Below are 22,321 nucleotides of genomic sequence, written 5' to 3' on the forward strand. Positions count from 1 at the left end.
TATTTACAAATCGGTATATCTATCTGAATTAGCCACTACCCCAAAGCTTCATTAATATATATATAAAAATACATACATGTCTGTCTCAAGTAATTGATATTGATATATAAATGATTAAAAAACTAATACAAAACGAATTGATATTTTATGATAACGTCATACACAAAATTCACATAAAATGTAAAAGTTTCATCTTCTATAACCTTCTAACTTCCCAAACTTGTTATCCCTTATATCATCGCCAAATTTTATACTTCCAGCACGCACTTAAGGGAGGTTTCCGGTCAAATATCTAAAATGTGCTAGTATACTATTATTAAGTTTATTTGTGCAGATATCTGAACGCCTAGATTTTGTTTAGATAAACCACTGTGGTTTGTCCCAGATTTTTCGTTTAGATAGGTTCTGAGAACGAGCCCTGTTACACTTTTTGTGGGTCATATTTCGAGTACTCACTCTTTCACGTTTTACCCGATATAAAATACGGGACTAGTTTCGAAAAGTACTAAATGAGCCCTTTTATTTGATACCGCACATGGCTATATTCTGTAAAAAAAATTTTGCACCCCATTCCGGAGCCCCCCTGAGACTCAAAACAAAATGGCGCAAGTTGCTATATGTAAAGGGAGTCACAGACTACGCCATTTCACCACGTGACAATCTTGAGAGACGGACGACATCGAATCGATTCTAATAAAATTTTGTTTCACACAAAATTTTTTTTCAGAACTGACAAGAGATATTTTCTATATTTTTGTTGCTTTTCAGTGCCTGAAATTCAATGAGATCCTCATTAGTGAGTTCTTGCCAGGGTAAGCAATAATAAAGCATATATATGTATATGGTCAGGGCCATAGAGATAAAATCTGGGCCCGAGATAAAAATTATGCAGGCCCCTCTATTTTTCCTTTAGCGTTAGTTACTGCTTTATTTCGGATCCTGGTTTAATCAGCTTGTTTTCTCTCCCCTTTATCAGACCTGGGAAATCTACTTGCAAGGATATTGCACATCGTCTACTTTCGGTATTCGGTATTTACGCTTCACGAGAGACAGCAATAAGAACTGTCGTTAGGGAACACATGATTCTATGTGGTTGGCCGAATTTAATTGCATTCCTCAAACCACATAGTTTCAGCCAAGCCGGTAAATAATTTTATGATTTCGAAAGTCAGATCGATTTACGGAATCCAAATTGCCAATCTCAAAGGTTTCTAGGCCATCAACAACCCAGAACTGTCATTATATGTACATGACTCAGTTAGACAATACTCGCCGGTAGGTTTTCGAAGTTTGGGTACCAAAAGAAGTTACATCCACTCGCATAATGCAAGGGAAATTTGCTTTGCAATGCATGCTTCGGACAACTCAGTAAACTTGTCCGGCCTTGTCTTTACCACGAGTTGAATGACCTTATTAATTTTGCCTTCCGGACCCAAAGTTTCGGCTCTGCATATCGTATTGTAAATTTCCAGTAGCTCTTCTCTGATTTCTGGGAGTAGAACTCATCTGTCAAAAGTCTGATGACATGTCAAACACATATACATGTTTTAAAATCTCTTTTCCGGACCTTTGGGAAATTTGCAGGTCTGGGCAAAAATCGACCCTTCCCCCTCCCATCTCTTCAGGCCTACCTACGCCTCACAAAAAATTAAACAGAAAAACATATAAGTTCGTTATTAAGAGAAGAGTGAAATTAAAAGATGTTTGCCAAGCTGGACAGTAAGGTGGCTTAGAACCCATTATCCCCTTTAGAGTTAATAGGCTTCAACTGACTGAAAACATTAACCGCCTTAGACGAAGGCTTGGCTTAGCATTACTTCCATGGAGAAAATGTCATCAGCTTACTTAAGTCGATTATGTATAGTCGTTTGGTAAGCCTTTTAAGGTGTTATCTTACAAAGGCGGTCAAAGGGTAGTATAGGTTCCAGGGCGAAACGTGGATTGGTACCCACGATAGAGCATAAGACCTGGGAAACGCCTGCTGAATCAACACCAACAGCTCTACTACCAAACCCTATCTCCACCTCCACGTGGCGATCGCTGGGAGTTCTTTCTTTACGAAAAACTGCAGACGGAGAAGGATGAAGGCGAGTCTCCCGCGCCTAAAAACGGGACAAAATGTACCAACTGGTCCTCCAGGTTGGGGGTTGGGTAGAGCTGACAACCCTACATGGAAAACCCATGTTACGAAGCCACGAAAGGAGCCTCGGACAGGATGGATCTTACAACGACGAACCCGGCAACGACAACGAATTAACGATTTGCGCGTTTTCTCATCCAGTAAACCATGTGCTCGGAGTAGGTTTCTTAGTCAGCCAAAAAATGAAACCTGCTGTTATCGGCTTTGAAAATATAAGCGAAAGGCTATGCACTCTGCGTTTGCGAGGCAAGTTTAGAAATATAAGCCTCATAAACTTTCACGCCCCTACAGAGGAGACTGCAGAGTCGGAGAAGGATACCTTCTACGAGGCAGTTGAGCGGAACCTCGAAGCCTGTCCCAAGTATGATATCAAAATCATACTTGGAGATTTCAACAGTCAAGTAGGGATACAGCCCGTATTCAGGCGATACGTCGGCTCCCATAGCTTACATAGGGATACCAATGATAATTGGTATTGGATTTGATTGGATTGGATTGGATTGCGCATTATCCAGTTAGCAGTATCATACGAAATGGTTGTTGAAAGTACCTGGTTTGCACGGAAAGCGGTTCACAAACATACGTGGGCCTCTCCAGATGGGACCACTTTCAGCTAAATTGACCACGTGCTGATTGAACGCCGCCACCTCTCAGCCTTGATGAATGTCAGAACATATAGGGGGGCCAATATAGACTCAGAGTTACAATTACGACACCACCTACAATCCCCTCTGACAATCAGGTGAGAGTGAATACTGAAGCCATCCACAACACAGCCCTCCGCGACACCTATAAGAGGGAAATGGGTACCGCAATAACCACAGTCAACAGAGGACCTGGAGATGAAGCAATAAAAAATTATTTTCACAATCAGCTGAAGCCACAAACATACTTGGCCCCAGCCGCAAAAAGAGTCGGAACGGCTGGTTCGGTGATGAATATAAGCTAGCAGCGGAACGGAAGAATGCCGCATACTGAGTAATGTTGCATTCTCAAAGAACTTATACACCTCGATGCTCACCCTGCCAAGACAAAGAGGCAAATCTGATCTCCGGCAGAATGGGCATTTTGGAGCGATTGGTTGAGTACTTTGATGAGCTACTGAACAACCAGACTATCGGCGAGTTGGAGATCCCGCCAACTAAAGACGACGGACAAATACTGCCACCACCAAGTATAGGAGAAACAGTCCATGCAATTCATCGGGTTAAAAATCATAAGTTGCCAGGAGCCGATGGAATTACAGCCGAATTAGTTAATTATGGAGGCGACCAGTTACATCAAGTGGTTCATCAGCTTGTGCTCAAGGTATGGGACAGCGAATCAATACCTAACGATTGGCATTATCTGTCAGGGAGATATCACACAGTGCAGCAATTATAGAGGTATCACGTTGCTGAATACTATCTATAAGATATTCTCCGCTATCTTGCTAGGCCGGATAGCCCCATACGCTCAGAACATCATTGGCCCATACCAAAGAGGCTTCAATCCAGGCTAACCAGCAACAGATCAGATTTTCTCACTGCGGCAAGCGTTGGAAAAACTGTTGGAATATGGACAACAGTTGGACCATCTATTCATCGACTTTAAAGCCGTCTATGATAGCATAGTCAGAGTAAAAGTGCACACGGCCATGAGAGAATTCGGTATCCCGACGAAATAAGACTGACTAGGCTGACCTTGACCAATGTGCGAGGCCAGATAATAGCAGCAGGATCAGTTTCAAGACCATTGGACATCAACAACGGTCTACGAGAAGAGATGCCCTACCATGCGTCCTCTTTAACCTGGCCCTCGAGAAAGTGATCCGTGATGCTGAGGTAAATGCAAGAGGTTGGATCCTCTTTAAGTGCACTGAATTACTGGCCTATGCTGATGATATCGAAATCATCGGAAGAACAACCCGAGACGTACAAACTGCCTTCATCTAGATCGAGCAGGCGGCGTGAGATCTTGGTCTGCACATCAATGAAGGCAAGACAAAGTATATGGTGGCAACGTCAGCACCGAAAACCAACCAACAAACAACATCAAACCGCACTGGTCAAACAGGAAGAATAAGGATAGGAGAATCCAACTTTGAGACCGTTGATAATTTCTCATATCGAGGGTCGAAAATCACAACCGATAACAGCTTCGATGATGAAATCCGCGCACGGTTGTTGTCAGCCTACAGAGCCGATTTCAGCTTACAAAAACGTTTCACCACATGGTCCAAGCTCTTACTGTACAAGACAATGATCTTGCCAGTCCTCATGTATTCCTCGGAGACTTGGGTTCTTAGCGAGAAGAATTGCGAATTCTTGGCCGCGGTCGAGAGAAGAATGCTTCGAAGAATTTTTGGCCCCCTACATGAGGATGGACGATTCCGCAGCCTACATAACGACGAAATCTATGAGCGATACCATGACCGTCAGGTTGTGGATAAAATCCGGCTCAATAGTTTACGGTGGGCGGGTCACTTAATCCGTATGGAAGAAGATGATCCAGCCTGGAAAGTCTATAATGGCAATATCTATGGTAGAAAAAGAAGACGAGGCAGACCCTGCCTAAGATAGAGCGATGGCGTAGGTCAGGACGCCAAACAGCTTTTAGGGATATCAGATTGGTGGACTTCGGCGCAAAACTGGGATGTCTGGAGTTCCTTATTAAGGCAGGCCTAGACCGGATACCGGTTGTTGCGCCGTTGATGATGATGATAATCTTACAAATAGCAGTTCATGCAATTATCTAATTGCCTATTGTCTTGAAGCGTGTTAAAGCCGTTCATTTCGAGACCATAAGTGTACTCCCCTTGGAGCCAATGTGGTCTGTACTGGGCTTGGCCGGGATTATAACTTCAAGTTGACTCAGGCATTCATTCGCCAATGAGTCAGTTGATATTTGACAGCCGGCCTATGGTAGAAATCCTTTTGCCATCAATGAAATTTGGATCGCAATTTGCTTAGTATGAAAAGCTAGAGCTTTAACCATCATACCATTATACCATAGATATTGTCAAACGAACATATAGTAGCACAAGGTAGGCTTGTTTAAATCCCGTCTCTGATATAAATAATAATTCCAATTCTTGAACCAAAAGGAACAGAAAATTTCACTAGAAAGTATTATTTTGAAATAATAAAAATTTATTCTTTTTCGTTGGTGTGGATATTTATTCTTGCAAATACCGATATTTCGGGAACCACTTGTTCCCTTCATCAGTGCTAACAAGTTTGTTAGTAGTTAGTTGTGTTAGTTTTTATTATTTCAATTAATTAATCGTTGGAAACACCGCATAATTTCATTCAGAGTATTATTTTGTCAAATCAAAGGTTCTACCAGAAATGGTAGGAATAGAGACCTGCAATATTAACAAGTCTGGAAGCACTCAAGTGAAAGGCTAGTGGCCTTGATTAACACAACTTTCTCTTTCTTAACGAGTTAGAGCCTAGGAAAAGATCTCCCCTGTAATCCCTGTACCAATTTAAAGTAACTACTTTGTTAATCAAAAGTAGATAAAATGCTAGTTCGGAATAATAATAACTCGACGAATGCTAGTATTCGGAGCTAGGGTACATACTTAAATATCAGCAATGGCGAGTATAGGCGAAAGAGAGTACAAGAAAATCGAATCGAAAGAGGAGCTAGACAGTCTGTAACAGTACCTGTGTAGAGTTCAGGCTAAGCATATCTCCTCAAACTGAAATTTTTGAGGAAGAAACCAGTCTCATCTTCATCTCATCTTCAACAATGAGTGCATCCTTTATGCGTTACCATACCATGTTACACTGATGTACGATGTAATTTTACAACATGAAAGTATGTGGAAAACAGGCTTTAGGGTGGAAATTATTCGCGTCTAGAGCGAAAATTATGCCTATCACCCTATTATCCCTTCTTTCTTTGAAATTCCTACTCCGGGCCCCCCAAGGAAACTTCGGAGAATAGGCGAAACTCGGACAACGCACAATGAGCAAATACGTGAAACCAACAAGTGAATCATGTTTGCCAGCAAAACAACCTACCTCGTATTGCCAATTCTAAACAAGTCGGGAAACCGGAAGCTGGACGCTTCAGGTACGAAAGGTTTTGTGCATTTCTTAGTACGTAGCACGTAATATATGCATATACAATGTTATGTGAGAATATCTACTTTCGGATGATATTGACATTTATAGCCTTGAATTTGCAAAGAAGCGGCAACTTTGACGTACTATAACTTTGTTAGCAATAGTGCGATTTCCACCAAACTTGGTAACGTCATGCTCTATATTACACCCTATATTGTTGCGAAATTTCATGGTCCTAGCATGAATTTAAGGTGCGTTTTGCAGCGAATTACTAAAAATTATAGTAATCTACTATTATTAACTTTATTTGTGCAGATATCAGTGTGGAAGGTATTTTGGAGCCCAGGCACCATATAGTGGCAGCCTCTTGATTTTTTTCAGATTTTTCGGTTGGGTAGTTTCTGAGAATGGCCCCCGTAAAGGAATGGTCACTTTCAACCCCCCGCACTCCCCACCTTTCCAACAAATGTCAAAACTAAGACCGTTTTCGAAAAGTACTAACTGAGGCCTTTAATTTGATACCCCACATGACTATATTTGAAGAAAAAAAAAATTACACCCCCCCTTTTGCATGTATGGGGACCCCCCCTTAAATTCGACGTAAGAGGATGTAACTCACTGTATGCGTGAGCGTTCACAGTTCCCACCTTTTTACCAAATTTGGTGTCAATCGCTGTAACCGTTTCCGAGAAAAATGCGTGTGACGGACAGACAGACAGACAGACAGACAGACAGACGGTAAACCGATTTTAATAAGGTTTTGTGTTTACACAAAACCTTAAAAAAAGATGTGCACAGGAAAGTTTACAATACCTAAAACGGAATATCAAGTCCTCACGAGAATCTCATGCCTAACGAGTTTGGACCGCGAATGGTGAATAGGATACAACAGTGAGTTACACTAATATATGACGCGGTGCGACTTTCCCTTAACAGAATAATAATGTATGACGAACCAGAAGCAGTCATCTATATTGGGATTCGAAAACAGCAATGGGCATTCCATGTAGAGCATATCAAGGACAGAAGAATTCCCAGGCACTTACCCAAAAGCAAGACGGATAGCAACTACATGGAAAATGCCGAAACAAATAACGTAAAGCTACGCACTGCTCAGCTTCCGAAATTGGAGGATGCGGTCCTTTCACCGAGAAGAGTGGAAACGAAGCGAAAGTCTTACAGAAAGCAAATGAGGAAGATACGCAGAAGAAAACTTCATCCGCAAGCTAAAACTTGTTTGTCAGGATCTTCTCTTCCACCTCTACCATAAAAATCGGAAGAAAAGAAGCTGAATCGGAAGAAGAAATGTGGATGCAACTAGTCCGATAATGGGTATATGAAAACAGATCCATGGGGCCAACCGTGAAGAGGAAGATGCTGCGAATCATGGCGATGTTTCCTGAGGACGAGAATATGGATGTTACTGTATTACTTCATGTGAGAAATATCCATGGAAATACCCAGAAAAATTGGATGCAAAGAAGCGGAACATATTGCGGAAGGTTGGATCTAACTTGTAACTCCAGTGAGACCCACACTGGACGCAGAAAACTGTTCGGTCAGTGACGATTTATCATCTTACGTAAGACTACACTTACATATGTATGTCCAAAAATGTTAAGGTTGGTAAACAACTTACAGCTTACCAAAGCCTTCTTCTATGAGCGGTAAAACTGGTAAGGTTGTAGGAATGTCATATCTGCCTCTATGTATTTACCATGTGATTTCTTGTGTCTTCTGCCGACGGGAGAATTAAGAGATCTTAACAACGTATGCGGAGTCAAGTGATCTTGAGCTTTTAATAGGATGTGTTGCGAACGTTCAACTGTAAGACCCCCGTTAATTAGAATTCAATCTGACTATTATGGGCGAAACGACTGTAACACTTAGGCCGAGTCCTTTGCGGATTTCAAAGCCCCACAGTTCGAGTGCTCGGAGGGTGAGCCTCTCCCCCCATCTTACATACATATATATACCACAGCTCATCATTGTTGAAAATTTTGATAATTTCCTTTAATATACCAGGAAATCCCTCAACAGCCACATCCAGTGAATGTTCCTTTCTAAAGTGCGAGGCAATTAAGCGATAATTGAATCTGATTAACATATTTGAATTGAGCATGATTTCACTCACCACAACCATATAAAGATTACATTACGAGTCGAAACTTAACAAAATTTACAACAATGAAAGATACCACAAAAATCTACTAAAAGGTAAAGTAGCAGGCCGAAGGTACCTGGTTTTGAGATGAAATTGAAAGACCTAATAAAGAGGAAATGAAACCGAAATTACTGTGCGTGCCTCCCGTCAGCCATTTAACGGCGACGCTTTTAATTCTAATGAAACTTATTAGTAGTCCATAAATATTCGTGCCTCCTTAATTAAATAATTTCAAATATAATTGTTACCTCTAATTCTGCTTCATTCAACGATTGACTAAAATTGTATTCGTTCGCGATCAACAAAGCTGAACTTCCGAAGAGGTCGTTTTCTGCGCTAGCCCATATATCATTCATTGGGTACATCTCGCGCGATGTGGACCTATGGTATGCTTCCAGATTGGGATGAGTGGCGAATTTCAGGATTTCTGTTTTGAAAACCGTACTCAACTCACTCTTGTCTAACATTGGCATTCCGGACTCGTTGAATTTTTCATTTTCGGTGATATTGATTTCATCTAAATGCATCACATTTTCTTTTGGGGTTATCAGCGGTCTGTCAACTTCTATGAGAAATACAATGCAACTAGTGAACCCATCTTCACAAATAGCATAACGGGCAGAAACTTGCTTCTCTTCTCCTGGAACAACAGAAATATCTTCTGCGTGGCTTTTGCCTTGCTTTCCTTTCTTAGCCATTTTTGTGTCGTTTATTTTCGTTGATTTAGGTGTGATAGGTTTCACAACAGATTTCACCGGTTCAGTGGTAAGAAGTGATCCGATTCTGACCTTATTTCGATTGACATATTTTAACATTTTTAGATCGAGTTCAGTCGAGAATTTCGTGACTTTCGAATCTTTTTTACTCACAATTTCTACTGGAATTTTCCTTGAATTTATTAGATACCTCGTTATGGAGGGGAACTGTTTAAAATGATACATCTGATTGACACAAATCAATGACGAATAGTTTCGGACGAAATGAGCGGGAAGATAGCTATCCTCAGGGACGATCAGGTCAGAAAAGTCCAATAAATTATTTGTATGTTCTCTAGAGAATTTGACTTCCCCAGGCAAATGGGACACTCCATACCGAGTTTTGAAACGAGGCAATTCAGAGAATTTACAGCGATATCCCTGGGCAAATGTTACCCTCTTTATTAAATCCTCTTTTAAAGGAAGCAGTAGGGTAACTTCGAAAGTATCATCCTCAAATACGCTTTCCGGTGGATGCATTATAAATTCAGGGGTTATCGTTACATAATTGAGTGGCCATACATCTCCGGATAAATCTCCGCCATTCTTATTTTCTATAAACGGTTTAGAACTGGTCAAAACATATTTAATGAAGGGCATGTTGGCAAATGTTTTTATGTACTGGCCACTAAGTATCTCTGGAGGGTAAAATAATGCCTTAGATCGGATTACTTTGATCTCATCACATATTAATTCATACATATCTAGGCAACAGTAAGCGACTACTTCCGGTTCTTGAGCAAACGCAATCTTCGGGGTTCGGTTTGGTGAAAGCAAATTATCCCCTTGCTCAATGGTCGGATTAGCTATTTTTGAAATCGTGACAAGTAGCGGTATCGACGATAAATCCATTATGGTTTCTTCATTAAAATATTTCACTTTCAAGGTCCATTTTGAGAAAGGATTATTTTCAGTACCACATGCGCAATCGAAAAATCTGAATTCGCCTTCGCCCTGGAGTTTCTCTTGCATGAAAGACACATCTATTATATTTTCCCGGTCATCAGAAGGAAGATTTATTATTTCCAAGACCTTGAATATAACTTCTGGCCAGTCTGTTTGTGCTTCATCGTTCTTCAATGCATCCTTTGCGTTTTCTTTGTCTTTTTTAGGCGATCTTTTATTCGACTTCGGTCCCATCGCAACTCCCTTTTAAACATACTTTTTAAAAATAAACAATTGGGAATAAATTATCTCTAATGCAGGTAACATGAAACATTCGGCGTGCTGCGATACAATTATACTTTTTAAGGTGCAGAGGATCTCAAAGTGCTTTTAGCTTAATCATTGAATCACTGCCGCTTCAGATATGAAAGGTTTCATGTTTGTTTCATGTGAGAAATTTTCTGTGCACGTTTTTCTATCCGTAAACTTAAATATTCAATATTTTTTCTTCTTAAAGAAAGAAATATTGTGCATTACTGCTTACTGGCGCGTGGATATATGTTAGCATCTGAAATGAACATCTGCATATTTCCGCTCGTGCTGAGTGCATATATATATATGCATCTGAATTGGTCACCACCCCCAAACTTCGTGTACATATATATTTACTTATTTGTTTATTTCTTTGAAGACAATAGGCAGTACTTGTAGAGGCGGACCAGTCCATCAAGCTAGTAGAAAGCCAAAAGAGGGTGCAGATATCGAGTAAGGCCTGCTTAGTTATAAGTAAGAGAGATTAAAAGAGTGGAGGCCGGCATGATAGTCCACACGGCAGCGTTGGGCATATTTTTATTCGTACGAATATATTCGTATTCGAAAAAGTAAATATTTTGGTATTTACACAAATAAATACGAATACGAGTGTATTCTCAAACGAATACGAATTCTGTTGGATTAATGTTTTCAAATGCGAATACGATTTTTTTGTATTGGAATGTCGTTATCCACATTATTAGCGGTAAATGTCTGTGTCTGCAACAGACATCATACAGACGAATGGCTATGTCATACAAATGTCTGTTTCTATTTTGTAGCAGACAAATGTCTGGGCCAGCCTCGGACATCCGACAGTCTGTATCAGACAACAAGCGGAGAGATGTCTGTTCTGAAACAAAAAGGTGGTTGGGCGATTGACTCACACAGTAGCTAAGTTCGGTTTGGATTTCACAATACTCGCGAAACTCACGGAACGTACAGGTTGAGGTTTGCGGCAAACCACGAGCGTTATTCGTAAACGTGCTCCCTTCGTCCGCCAAGCGTTTCCACATAATCCACCTCAACATCATTGGCCCTTTACGAAACTCCCACGGCTTCAGGTATTGCCTCACAATTATCGATAGGCTTACGCGGTGACCTGAGGCAATACATCTGAAAGACACTACTCCACAATCTTCTGGGGAGGCCACTATTTGGTGTGCCGGTAATTATAATCACCAATCAGGGAATGTAGTTTAAGTCCACCCATTTCTCAGGGTAGGGCAAACTCTTCGACTTTAAATGCCACGTACCACCAGCAGTCCGCTCGAAAGGTTGCACAGGACGCTGTGACCCTTCTTGGTCGCAGGTCCTGCCACTCGTTTTACTTGACGCGGAACTGGTAAACGGGGTGAGCCTGAGACTCCCCAACGACCCTGTTCTCGACATCCGGTCGGGGCTCAACGCTACCGGCCTATTGCGGGCGCTGTTAGTTTTTCAGTGTCATGAATTTAAATTATTCTTACCAAGATGCCTAAGTTCAATTGAAGGGACATACACTGCGTGTTCTTTAACTGCAAATAAAAGAAGCTTAAAACCACCGGCAAGGTAAACAAAGGACCTTGAGGAAAGATGGAAGGTTTTTGATGAGAAATAGCATTAGTAGTCCACCATCATGTGGATGGGGACTTAGGATCCCGCAGATCCTAAACAACAACCTAGCTTTAGCCTTAGTCTAGCTTAGACTACAACGACTGGCGTTTTACGTCCAATATAACTCGCAACCTTGTCGTGTTTTTGCGATGATAAAAGGGAGCGTCTTTCCACCTGTTAGCACTTTCGCGCTGCTCCCAGGGCAGAGGTGAGGCAGCGTCTGATGAGTTGTCTCTGCCCTGGACGAAACCGTCAGTCATTTTTGATTTTTTCAATTAGTAGTCAGAGCAGAACAGCACCGCCAGAGGAGGGGAAAAGGAACGGGATATGCAACCATAAAGAGAAAGCAGCAGGAGTGAGTAGAGAGATAGGAGAAGAGCCATATAATAAGTGACAGGAGAATGTTGAGAGAAATTAATTTGGATAAAAATTCCATGCAATAAACAGGGTATAAGGCGTGTAGATAAGGTGCATTTCCTGCCGAGAATTTAGGCACTTGTTTATGACGTTGGAGGAGGGTTATAGCAGATACCTTTTACTGGACTTCGACACCAGTGAATTTATTGAAGTTCGCATAGTTTTTAAATGCGACATAAGGAGGAGAAACTGAAAATTGGGAAAAGGAATGTACAGGAAAGGTGTGATAGAATAAAATCAAAAGTGTAATATTGTAAAGATGAAATTAAACTGGAACCGCTTCAAAAAACTTAATATTTTCGGAAAAACTACTATAAAACTTCTACTACATAATCCATGAGTATAATTCCAAAAATTTCGAGCTTGGTAAGACGTTTCACCCTCTTCTTCTTCAAATTTTTCTTCCAATTTTTGTCTTCCTCTAAGTCTTTTTTATTGCTTTTTTCGTCCATTATTGTAGATAAATGAACTTTTTTGGTGATCCTCATTTTGTCTAATGTGCTCAAAGCTGAGCATTATGTCAAGTTCGTTAAGAACCTTACATTTAACGATGTTTCCCTCGTTAAAAGTTCCAACGTATGTACCTAATTTTAATATAGGAAGTTTTACAAAAATATTTTTTGGGATTTTTTCCCATATAATGTTGCTTAGACTTTCGTTAACATTTTGAATTGTGCGGTGAAGGCACTTTCTCAAGAGCTCTGGATCGGAAAGGTCACGAAATATCGGCTTTATCATATCCATTATAACAGGATTTACATGGTTGTGGTCCCTGTGCTCGCATTTACCTCTTTTGTCTTGCGCCTTTTTATATTTGCAACACTCTCCTAAACATAAACCGTGCATGGGCTTTTAATCTTTCGAAGACAAATGGAAGTATACGGCCGATGGTTTTATTTCTTCTAAATCTCCAGGATTATTACAGAATCAGTCAATTGACTTTTTCCTCCAAGAAGTCTGATATCGCTACATTTTTTTAACCCTCAATGACTGTTTCAAATGTAGTAATCGAGTTCCCACCCTTGTACTCTCCATCCCCTAAATAACTAGCATATCAAACAAGACGTTCCTTGAAACGTTGAACAATTCTTCGCATCCCTTTGACTTCCATGGCACCACTGGAAATATGGTGTTTCGCCCTATAAAAATTAAAGAGTCCCCACAAAAATAATTTATTTTCAATAAAGTAAAAACGAAACTTAACAGGAAAATTGCAGAATAACTTCTATGTCCAACACTTTTCCAGAGTCCACACATGTCGGAGACATTACACCTTTTAGCGAACTGTGCCACGTCCCATCTATCGCAAGGCAGAGATCAGTCATTTACCGGTTGTTCATTATTGTGTCCTGCATGGCTTTCAATCATAGAACGATTACATACTTACAAAGCAATTCAAGATGTGATGTGTAGTGAATGAATAAAACGAGTAAAGGTCAGACAATTAGCCTGGAATCGTTTGTCACATTATTTCGGGCTACTCCCGAACTCTCCCGCCTTGCGGATCCTTTCACTGGTCGAGCTCTACCTTCTTTGCAACGAGAAAGTCCTGAACCTAATATGCAACATAGCTCCATTTGTCAGCACTCTTCGACAATGTTGTCTGGAGAGAGATCCCCTGTGTTTAAATAGAGCTGCTGATGTAGCAGGCTTGACGCTCCTTAGCAAGAAGGGCACCATCACACCCGATTCAAAGACAGTGCGGTATGCAGACACCACCCGCAAAGCTCCCCGTCTCTGTATTTGTGCGAGACGCTTACGATATGCCTCCTTGCCAAGAACGTCAGCCCATACCTCTGCAACGTAGAGCAGGACAGACATCAGAAGACGTCGCCTTATAGACGTAGAACCCCTAATATTTGCCATTAACTTACTTAACGCCGAAACTCCTGCTGAAGCCTTCTTCGCTGCTGCTTTGATTTGTTCAAAGAAGCTCATCTTTGCGTCAAGAGTTAGCCGAAGGCACTTTACCGCTGGTTTTGACTCGATTATCCCCCGCCGGACGATATGGGACGCAGGGACGGAATTCTCTTTTTAGTTAGGATGACTATTTCGGTTTTTTCCAGTGCAAGGTTGAAACAATAAGTAGTCATCCATCTGCTTACCCGTCGCATCAATATGCCGAGTCTGCTTTGCGCCTGCATGACTCTTCTTGCATTTCGAGCTTAAGTAGACTATCATAGGTAAAGTTCCAGAGGTCCGGCCCTAGGATGGATCCCTGTGCTACCCCCGACGTGACCTCCATTTTCTCCTCTGACACTCTAGCGTTTCATAGAGCAGGGAAGGGTTTCTCAGATAACCATTCAATATCCGTAAGAGATAGCTCGACACGTGGAAAGTATTGCCTAGTGTGCCTATAATGTCTTTCCATCTTACGGAATTAAAGGCTTTTCTGACGTTAAGCGTTACGAGGAGCATCACCCGACTTGTTCGCCGGCTATGTGCCTCCGCTCGTCGAACGGCATTCACGATTTGCATGACAGCATCAACTGTGGATCTCCCAGCTCTAAAACCGAACTGCCGTGGAGGTAAGTCTCCGGCAGCGCGTATCGCTTCAGCGAATTTACTTCTGATGGGCTTTTCGAGCACTTTTCCAGCAGTGTCAAGCATATAAATTGGGCGGTATGAAGATAGCAACTTTGCTGATCAGCGCAAGCCTCGCCACCTTCCAACGAGAAGGGAAAATGCCCTCTTTCAGGGGAAGCGTTGAATGCGCTGAGCAGTAGGTCTGGCCAGTTTTTGAATACCAGTTTGTACACCTCTGCTGAAATACCATTGGGTCCTCGCGCCTTCTTGCTTTTCATAGAGAGGACCGCCTATTCTAATTCTTTTATAGAGAAAAGTGGACCGTTCTCGGTGCTCTCCGCGGCGATGTCATCATCCCATAGGGAAGTGCGCAAGGGATAGTACCCGTACAATGCGTTCCATCCGCTCGGCCTTAAATGAACAGAGTTTCCGCAGAGCCCCGATTTTTCGGATTACCAGTTTATAACCGAGTCGCTACGCTCCTGTTTATTGCGCTGCAGAATTTCCTTTCCAATCCTCCCGGTGTTCCTTTCGTAATGCTCCATGCACAGAAAGAGTGCCGGGGTGGCGCACACCGAGAGTTTGTGTCCTCCACTTCGAAGGAAATATATTGATATCGTCCAGCAGCGATACCAGTGATTTCGATGCGAAGGTTACGTCTGGAATGCTTTCTATGCAGCTTGGGCATCGGAACGTTTGGGTGGATCCGGTGTTTAGAACAACCAGTGCTGTTCTCGCCGCCATTTCCAAAATCCGTTTCCCTCTGGAGTCTGAGTGAGGTATGCTCCATTCAAGTGCATTGGCTTTGATGTTACCCCCGACCATGATCCGCCCATCCGTGATTAAGATAGCGTCCTCAAAAGCATCAAGCTTGCGTCGAAAGCTCGGCATCGTCTCATTCGACGTAAGATGTTACCCCTGAACACCGAATCCAGACAAAGCCGTCGCCTCGGCCTTGAGTAAGAACCCTAAGGAGGGTGCCGTCCCGAACCCATATGGCAGCGATGCCTTATATGTCAGGGTACCATAAAACTGGGCCCTTGTTTCGGTACTGCTCACTGATGAGTACTAAATCAGCAGTCTCTGCAACGGTTGTACTCCGGTGCATATTGATTTGTAGGATGCGAATCATGCTGACCGCGTCTTAACTCTTTCCGGTTCTGCTCTGAAAACTGAGCACCGCCCCGAGCCTGCATTGCGCGCAACGTTCTCATCAGACGCATTACGGTCTTTGCATAGGCCGCAGCTTTTCATTGCAGATGTTCGCTTTATGGCCTGACTGGCCGCATTTGCGGCATGTTGCCCTTCTGTCGGGTCCCCGACAGGTTGTGGATGTGTGCCAATAATCCAAACATCTGTAACATTTGTTTGAGGGCATGGACCGTGCTAGAAGTGCACATTGTTAAATATTCAACTGTGCCCTATCTTTCAATGATCCATTTACATAAATAATTTGACCTGGAAAGCACTGTATTGATAATAGTCAACCTTATATGCTTCACTCTAGAAGTATTATTAGCAAATGTGAAGAAGTTAACCTACAACAGATACAAAGAATGGCTGGGGAGACGAAGATTCTTCATGGATGGAATTTTAATATTTCACTCGCATGTCAATTATTCTCGGTAATAATGACATCAGCATCTTATTTGCATGGCGTGATGCAGTAAATTCACGTGAAATTGATAAGTTTGAATTGCTATAACTTTGATAGTAATGGCCGGTTTTCTATGAAACTTGACAGTATTATGCACGATGCTGTCCTCTATGCTGTTGCGAAAGCTCACACACTATAGGCGTGGGATTTCATATTTCCCATATGTTCACCAAATTTCGTTTGAAATAGTGTAGCCGTTTTAGAAAAAAGTGCGTGTGACAGTCAGACAGTGAATCGATTTTAATAAAGTTTTGTTTTACACAAAACCTTAAAAACAGCGGGTATCCATCACCTACTCACAAGCCAGCTACCAGGTGAAAAATCTTCTAAAAAACGTGATATCGAAATAATATCGACTAGCAGACTACATCAACTGAAAAAGAGATGATAGGAAGCATCAAACACCCCAAGGATGACTGTGTACCAAATAATTTATACGAATTACGAAAAATCATACATAGGGCAAACTAGAAGTCTAATAACGACGGGGTTCGACGAGAACTTAAGGTTAGCAAATCTAACAATAGGGAAAACAGAATTTACGGCGGTCTAGGTAATATTTACAGGAGTTAGGATTAGTAACCAATTAAATAACAAAGTAATTAGGATTTAGGTTTTTAAAGGACAAGCTGGACTAAAGTCATTTTGACCTAAAACTCACTGAGGTTGAGGACAAATGGTCTTCGAAAGATTGGTACATGGGAAATGAAGCATCTTTTTCGGTACTATAGAAAAAATTTGCTAGCCGGGTAAAATGATATACACCACAGTAAGATTAACAAACTAAAGCTATAAAAGTAAAAATAAGATGACCTCAGAAGATCTTCCATATATGCATACGGGGACAGAATATTCACCTGATTGCGGTACCGATATATAATAGTATATATTCTCTGTATGATGTTTTAGAGGGCAGTGAATTCACAAGAAATAGAAAACTTTTTCCTACTATAACTTCGTTAATAATATACATATGATTTACATTAATGAGAAATGTTGTTCTCTAGAAGAAATTTTAGGGCTCTTTTATAAACTTCTAAAACGTAGTAATATATCATTATAATCTTTATTTGAGTCGACGACATCAGGATGGGATGTATTTTGATTTTGATTTTTTTTTTTGTTAGATAAACTCTGAGAACCAAACCGCTGCGTATATTAACTTTATTTATTATTAACTTTATTTAAACAGGTATCGGTATGGAGGGTATTTCGGAGCCTAGGCACCATATAGCGGCAGCCCCCTGATTTTTTTCAGATTTTTCGTTTTGGTAGTTTCTGAGAATGGGTTCGTTAAAAAAAATGACCACTTTCAACCCCCCGCACTCCCCACCTTTTCAACAAAAGTCAAAACTAAGACCGGCTTCGAAAAGTACTAATCGAGACCTTTAATTTGATACACCACATGACTATATTTGATGAAAAAAAATTTACACCCCCCTTTTGCATGTATGGGGACCCCCCTTAAATTCGTTGTAAAAGGATGTAACTCACTATATGCGTGAGCGTTCACAGTTCCCACCTTTCTACCAAATTTGGTGTCAATTGCTATAACCGTCTCCGAGAAAAATGCGTGTGACGGACAGATAGACAGACAGTAAACCGATTTTAATAAAAAGGGGGGTTTTTGATTTACGGCTCCGTCAAAACTACAAATTTTAATTTATTTTTTTTCCTGCGTTCAAGCACGAGTTATAAGCACCTACTAACAGAAAATTTTTGGTTTTTTCATTTCACTTGAATCTGTTATGAGTTATCCGGACTACGTCGAAGGAACTTTTACCATCAACACAAAACCAAATTGAAAGACGAGAGAAGGCAAAAATGAGGTTCGGAACTTTAGTACCAGCAGTTTCGCGAATGAGCAAGCGGGCCGTCAATGTCCTTCGACCGCATTGCCTCGGTGGTGGTTAACGAATGAAAGTCAACAACGATGGCCTGAAAGGAGACCGCTGGAAAACGAAAGCGTTCAAATGCGCAAGAAGCACTCCAGGACCAGGGAATGGACATGTTTAGAAAAAGCTCATCAAGAGAGAGAGCACAGCCCGAATCCAGAGTAACTAATCTTATACAGCTTTGAGCAAAACTACATGAGTTTTCACAGTTAATCAAAGACAAGCACAACATGCATCAAGTCATGGAAAACATGGTGAGATCTATTATTGCAGGTCGAAAAAGGGAAAAGAACTCATAAGGTACAGTCGAAATCTTTTCCCCCAATAATAATATCACAGGTGACACAACGCTATAAATTTAGGCCCAGAAAAAGGGAGATCCCAGAGGCGATTTTTATATCCAGCAAGGGCAAAATGGGTGGGTGTCCTGATGGCTCGTGGTCTGTTCTAGTGGAAGGTCGCGGTTCAAATTTTACTGGTGGTAGAGTGATTTATTATCGTGACTGGATGTCGGATACCAGTTCACTCAGCTCTGAATGAGGAGCTGAGTCAAATCAGGGTAATAGTCACGGGTAAGCACAATGCTGACCACATTGCCTCCTACAGCGTGCTGTAGTGTACCATTGCGGTCTTGAATGAAGTGCTCTAACCCACTTCAAGGCGCTGATTATTATTATTAAGGGCAATCTGGAGGCAATACAACAAATTTTCATAGCATTTGTAATAATATACACCAATCACAAGTATACATACAGGTATATTATAAAGTGTCTCAAAACAAAACTGGCAATGCTACATTCATTTTACGAAAAAAGCATATCATTTCATCCCAAAGTTCTGTTGTAGTTGGACAATACTGTAAGGTAAGGATAGAGATAATAAAAGAACACCACATATATTAATAACATATAAGAAAATGCAACCTTTTTAGCTTTTTGATAGCAGACAATTGCTTCATTCTGTTTATTTAGTTTCAAGTTAATCATGGCCAAATAAATCCAAACTTCTGCAAACGGTTTGTATATGTCCGTAGCTTTTGAAAAACAAGATTCCGCCTCATCGAGTTGATTTGTCTGAAACAGACAACTTCATCCACTACCTTGGTTATTTAATAGAATGTTACCCGAAAGAATGTGATGCCCAATCCATACCACGATAAGAATGTCCCCATAGTCTGTGCGCATGCCGAAAAATATGTCTTGGCCGACTCGTATTTCTTATGTTTGATATCCCAAAACCCACAGCGCAGTGCAGCAATTTGACTTGAAACTTCCGTTTGTCCCGAATGAAACACAATTTGGTATTCTAAGATGGCTTCCTCTTCCTTGCCTAATGCGAATAGGAAATGTCCTTCGTAGAGATGTACAAGTATGTCCTAGAATGTTCACAAAAAGCATTTTACATATTTTTGAAATATAAGCCTTTAGCAAATCTTCTTAGACCGATTTCGATATAACCCACATTTTTATAAATATATAAAAACACCAGAGCCCACAGATAACTCTAATTTGATCACGACTCAAAAGAGTTAAATCGAGGCGTCCTTAATCAGATAAATACCATAGTGAAGGAAAACATTTTTATTGCTTTATTTTTTATTTCTTTCGCGAGAAATACCGGTATAAACATTGTGTAAGGGCTAAGACTTATGTGGAATTACAAATCAATTCCACAGTAGAGTTAACTAAGGTGCTGAAGTTGACCACTAAACTGCTCTCTAGTAAATTTGAACGGAAATTATGCAAGAGTAAGCTGCTGGACGGGGAAAATTTGAGTTACATCATCGCGAGAGATGGTTTAATTGCGTAAAAATCCCCCCGCCCCCTTCCTGTGTCTGCTGGAAGGAAAGATGACCGCCGAACAAAGTAAGGCGGTTCGAAGGGCTTTTTGTCTAAGGTAAGGGGATGTTTGTTAATTAAAAACAAATAAAAATATGTTTTCGTACCGTTTTCGAATTCCGTCTGAAAGTTTTCAAGTTTCTCAATCCGGATTCGTATTGCATTGTAAGTAAATATAATGTTGACGTGATTATAATTCTTGCGTTTTCTTTTATATTTTCCTTAAATAAATCGTAAACCATTTCAGCGAACTTCAGAGTACCCAATTTTAGGAAGATGTAGATGCAATTGTGTGGTGCACAGTCATCGAATTGTGCCTCAAAATACGGTTCTTTACGTGAGCAAAAGAATGGCAACCACACTAAACTATCCGCGCAATTTGTTTCATACATCATTTTCGCGTGCTTAAAGCCGGCGCGATAGTTTTTATTTTTGTATAGAACATAGAGGAGTGTCCAAACTTCTACATTATCCGGACACAGATTTACAATGTTTGTTAAAAGTGGATAGAGACTTTCCAATCCGTTAGATATGTACTCAATGTAGGCTTGAATAATTAATCTGAAATTGAAATCGAAAAAGACAAGTATATTCCTTTGCTTTCTATTCTGGTCTCTGCGATGCTTGAAACTTTTACAATTGTTATAAATATAATTTCCAAATCGATTGCCTTATATCATACTCAAAATACAATAATAAAGTTGGAACACTTCCACAGATAGCTGTCTTTTGTCGATATTTCCCACTGACGTCTTCTGTTTAACTACCAAAGTCGATTTCAGGAGTGATTGAAAAAAGGGAGAGGCCACTCATTTTCTAAATTCTAATACAGGTCCGGATGAATGGATAAGGTAATCCATTGTACCATAATAATACTAAAATAAAGATTGTAACTCGAGAATAGGAAACTTAGAACACTTAAATTGCGCTCAACAGAGGTCGAAAAATCACAGAAAGACACGTTTGCTCCAGCTTAGTGGTATTAGTGTCGACACTCGACCCTGCTCTAGCTCCGACGCGTGTGGGATTTCCACCCAGTAAAAACCTTGGTCTCCCCAGCACCTACTTTGCAGGGCTACCATTTATGCATTACTTCGGAGAGTGGATTTACCTTTAGGGGCTCGTGCTTCTGGTCCTTTAAATCTCTTTTAGCCACTCGTCCGGTATTTTCACTATTGAAGGGAAATCCCAAACAAGTTCTTTTTCGACCTCAGGCCTCTAGTCTAACGCGTGGTTCAGATTTTCTCTCTCGATCGGTTAACCATGACATGGTCTGGACCCTCCGGCCAGGACGGTTCGGCGAATTATCTAATCCAAAACAGTGTAGATACTGTCTATAGCGATCACCGTGTCCTGTGATGAACTGGGAATTTTTGAAGCTGCAACAATCTGTGTTTCTACTCAAGCCAAGCTACGATCACCGACCCTCCGAAGGTTCATCCCTCCTTGTACCTGTAATTCTGTTCCAGTTGGCGGAATTGAATGCGTTTTTACATCCAACGCCAACACGCCAGAGCATCTGCCACGATTCCGTGTCTCCACTGTAGTGAGCGCGCCATATCCATACTGGCGCTCCTGCAGGCCATTGCCATTTTTGACGATGGGTAGTAGTCTGTTGAAGATGGCTTTCGCCATCATCGTTCTGATTGTATCCAATAAGCGGATTGGATGCCATAATGCTGGGTTTCTAGGTGGCTTACTGGATTCGGGAAACCACACTAACCTCTGCTTTTTCCACACAGCAGAGAATATTTAAATTAGAAAAAGAACTAGATTTTTTCCCCTTATTCTGTAAATTTGTTTATTTTGTATAGCATTCAATTGTTTCGGAGACCACGTGTCTTCTTCATCAGTGATAATACCTAATTAAATGATTTGCCTTAAACTATGCCTATTTATACGGTTACTTTTGAGTACACTAATTGCCATATAATTGTTTTACATCCTTCCGCCCTAATGGTAATTGCACAGATTAGACAGAATGGGGAAAGCGAATAATTTGAGACTTGAATCAGTCATTTCATCTCAGTACTCCAAGTAAGGATTAATGTCAATAGTCGAAGATGCCTAGTTATTTTGGA

The 22,321-nt window shown here is 41.0% G+C and overlaps 1 protein-coding gene across 4 annotated transcripts in view; it reads right to left on the reverse strand.

Moving 5' to 3' along the window:
- The window catches only part of LOC119647307, a 34,808-nt gene that overhangs the window by 6,811 nt on the left and 5,676 nt on the right, over positions 1–22,321 (reverse strand). Inside the window, exons 8-11 of one of the 4 annotated variants that reach the window (XM_038048221.1) lie at positions 20,348–20,801; positions 19,526–19,777; positions 19,326–19,475; positions 19,165–19,258 (exon numbers count right to left, since the gene is read on the reverse strand). The exons of 1 other annotated variant lie outside the window; for it this stretch is intronic. In XM_038048221.1, coding sequence (XP_037904149.1) covers positions 19,175–19,258; positions 19,326–19,475; positions 19,526–19,777; positions 20,348–20,801 — 940 coding nt within the window. In that variant the 3' untranslated portion in view covers positions 19,165–19,174. Of the gene's footprint in view, positions 1–8,607; positions 10,285–19,164; positions 19,259–19,325; positions 19,476–19,525; positions 19,778–20,347; positions 20,802–22,321 lie in introns of those variants that run through there. 2 more of the 4 variants (XM_038048222.1, XM_038048223.1) reach the window with 2 other exon arrangements.

The sequence above is a fragment of the Hermetia illucens genome, chromosome 1 (assembly GCF_905115235.1).
Source record: "Hermetia illucens chromosome 1, iHerIll2.2.curated.20191125, whole genome shotgun sequence".
In the NCBI taxonomy this organism is placed as follows: Eukaryota; Metazoa; Arthropoda; class Insecta; order Diptera; family Stratiomyidae; genus Hermetia; species Hermetia illucens.